This window comes from Setaria viridis, chromosome 8 (assembly GCF_005286985.2).
Source record: "Setaria viridis chromosome 8, Setaria_viridis_v4.0, whole genome shotgun sequence".
Lineage (NCBI taxonomy): Eukaryota > Viridiplantae > Streptophyta > Magnoliopsida > Poales > Poaceae > Setaria > Setaria viridis.
Window position 1 is genome coordinate 20969598 of NC_048270.2, and position 3471 is coordinate 20973068.

Sequence of the window (3471 nt, forward strand, 5' to 3'; positions counted from 1 at the left end):
TAAAACTATTAACAATTAATTATTTTCTAGCTCCTTATATTTAATTGTTCGTGTAACATTCACATATTTCCAAAATACAGATGTGGAATATTCAAGAAAGACTGTTGGAGAAGGAGAGAATTTTGGCAATATGTGAAGGTCTCATAGGATTCCTGGTGGATGAGGTGATAGATCCCGCAGAAGAATTTTATTACGACGAACGTTCAATAGCCGCACCCAGCAACACGATGACGAGAGGATCCTAGGAAAGAAGTGGACAAATTATTGTATATATATAGTAATTGTACAAATACTATTTTGATTTGTATAATATACTAAGAATTATATATATATACTACTACCATGAAATATATATAGGACTTGCTTACAATATAAATAGGACTTGCATACAATATTAATATGGCAAAGAATTTAAAAAAGTCTTAAGGGTACATGCATGCGCCATGCAGGTGTATGCACGTACCCCTTTAATTCCGGTTGGTAAAGGGGCGACGTTTACTTCTGGTTGGTAAAACCAATCAGGACTAAAGGGCCCGTACTGCGCCTAGCGTGGCCACCCCTTAAAACTAACCGGGACTAATGATATGGGACTAAAGAACCCCTCTTTCGTCTTGAAAATTTAATCCCGGATAGATTTCAGCATCATTAAAGCCTACCAATCGCAACTAAAGCCGCGTTTTTCACCAGTGGCACACGGGACCTCATGGCACTCATGGAGTCACCGGAATCCATGCCGCCAGTGGTGTAGGCGACGGTCACACTGGTGCGCACGGAGTCACGGCAATGGGAACCCATGGTACCAGCAACGGTACGCACGGCGCCATCAGGGTGACCGGAGTGCACGACACCGGGATCCTGGGTGGAGGCGGCCACACCGGCATGCCCGGAGCCGCAGGAATGGGACCCATGGCGCGGGTCACGGCGCCACAGGTGTCACCACCGGAACCCACAGCACCGCAACTGGCGCGGCTTTGCCTCATGCCGCTGAGCACAAGACGGGCGGCATCCTTCGCCGCTCTAGCAGCTCCAGCTCTAGCTCGGTGAGTTTCTTGCTTCCCTTTACTGCTCTTGTTCTCCATCATGTACATAACTTATCTAGTTGCTTTCCTCTTTAGTTTTGACCAAACATAACAATCTTTGCAGTCATCTGAGGATGACGGCATGGGCGGTTGTAGGATGAAGGGCCTCAAGGAGAAGATCAAGGAGAAAATGCCCGGAGGCCACAAGGGCAACCAGGGCAAGGCGACGGCTCCCGGAGCATACAGCGGGATGACTGGGTATACTGGGCCGACCAGCACCGGCACCACCGGGGGACGTACGCTCTGACGACCCATGGGGCGCACGAGAAGAAGGGCGTGATGGGAAAATCAAGGAGAAGCTCCCGAGCAGCCACAAGGATCACGACCAGCAGCACACCATGGCGACCGGCGGTTACGCGCCTGGCCGCACGGGAACCACCGACACGTATGGGACGACGACGACGAAGGGGACACACGAGAAGAAGAGGTTCATGGAGAAGGTCAAGGAGAAGCTCCCCGGTCAGCACTGAGCAGCTCCCAGCTCCCATGCTGAAAGAAAGATTTTGCCGTGCCAGGGACAGAATAAATTGATGAACAATAAAGCGGATGCTCTGTGTGTTCGGATTACAGTCTCAAACTTTGTTCATTCATTATGGTCTACTACTTTGGAAAAATAGATCCAGACTGCTTTGTGTTGCTTACTGGGAATAATAAGCAACTGGAAAGAGTTGCCATGGTGCGCTGCAGATGCCATTCTATAGGTGAAGTGAAAAGGAATGGATTATAGCTAGCATAGCTGAGAGTTAAGGAATGTATACTGAATTTTGTCAAAGCTACAGACAACAACAGTCTGCATGTAGGTTGTTTGTCTGATGTGTTGACTTAAATTTTCTTTATTGGTAAGTTATAGTAAGATGGAATAAATATTTTGGTTAATTTCTTTTTCAATTAACCGACAAAATGTCATACAAGCAATCTGCTTTTCTCCTTCTACCACTAAAAGTTCTCATGTTCAATTTGAGTGTCCCAGTCAAATTACGATTATCTTAGCTAAACAATGTTATGATCCTCATGGAACAGGTGAACTGGTGAAGACCCAACGTCACCTTCACTGCAAAGTTAGATTGATGGTTTTGTATTGACTGAAGTTAGCACGTCCATTTTTTTTAGCGAACGCACCCTAGCATGTATTTCATGAAGAGGAGAAAAGTTGTTACATCCTAGAGAGTATAGCCATCGGAAGTGATAACTCACTAGAGAAGTTGAAAAACCTAGGTTTAATTACACAGTAACATAGTTGTGACCTGACAGAGGACCTAAAGCTAGGGCGATCGGTGCCGGGGGGAGAAGCATGCTTGGGCCCAAACCAAGACCTCGTCCATTATGTCCTTCACCAACAAATCAGCAGTCCTTTGGCGCTGATTGAAAGTCTGAGCGTTACGCCACCAGGACCCAAGTGTCGAAGCTTTTCCTTGCTGTTTTGTCTAGCTAAATCTTCAATGTTCCTCAAAGCTACCATGAGGCTATGGTGTGCTCAAGCCCTTGATCGTCTTGATTTTGTAATCTTCATCTTTGGAATGTGATATGGAAGGCGGCGAAAGTCGCACTCCGTATGTGTAGCCCCCGAGCCTTAGGTTGAATCGAAGAATCAGGCTGAGAGTTAATAAAATCTTGAATCTTCTTTCTTCGTCTTGAAAAAATTAACTGTTGGGTGTATGTTATCAGCCCCCTAGCCTTGCAATGATTAAATAATCAATTCAAGGGTCTAGCAAGCTTTATCTTCACACCAGTCGTCATCTGAGTAGTTTTGCGGTGTCCAGCCCCCGAGCTTATATGCCAGGTGAGCCGTAGGAGCCACGTCGAGTAGTTATTTGGTGCTTAGCCCCCGAGCTTCAAGTTAGCTAAGTCATTAGAGATATTTCGAGTACTAATTGGCACTTAGCCCCCGAGCCTGGGAGCTAGCGGAGCCATTGTAGGTACGCTGAGCATCCTAGAGAGTCGTCGTCGAAGCTTGAACTGCAAAAAGAGATGCATACATTATGTAGCATATTTGTAGAATTTGGAATTACTACAATTTATTCAGTGATGAATATAATATAAATGTTGTGTATCATGCTCTTATTTCCGTCATATTTTTTCCGAGTAGTTAAGTAGTTAGCCTATTACGTTTAGGCTCTTAGTCCCCGTTTAGCCATTGCCACTGTGTGTGAGATCTTTGTCTCGTGTATGCGTATTGGCACTGCTGCTACAGAGATCTTTGTAACACGTCCTAGCATTTAGGCATAACAGAAGATCCGAGGCTTTCACGAATTAAGGCATGTTCTGCTCAAGGAGATTAGCAACCACTAAGAGAAGACATTGAAAATAAGTAGTCGACATTGCTACAAAAGAGAGTGCGATTGCGTGTAAAGTAGTCGATGAGACTTTTTGCCTGTTGGCGAGAAGAGCGTCC

At 45.5% G+C, this 3471-nt stretch overlaps 1 protein-coding gene across 1 annotated transcript; it reads left to right on the plus strand.

Moving 5' to 3' along the window:
• Positions 1-783: 783 nt before the first annotated feature.
• LOC117834361 (dehydrin Rab16C) lies at positions 784-1670 on the plus strand. The gene is given in 4 exon segments (XM_072290261.1): positions 784-930; positions 990-1040; positions 1144-1329; positions 1331-1670. Coding segments are annotated over 4 exon segments (603 nt in total). The 3' UTR covers positions 1550-1670.
• Positions 1671-3471: the final 1801 nt, after the last annotated feature.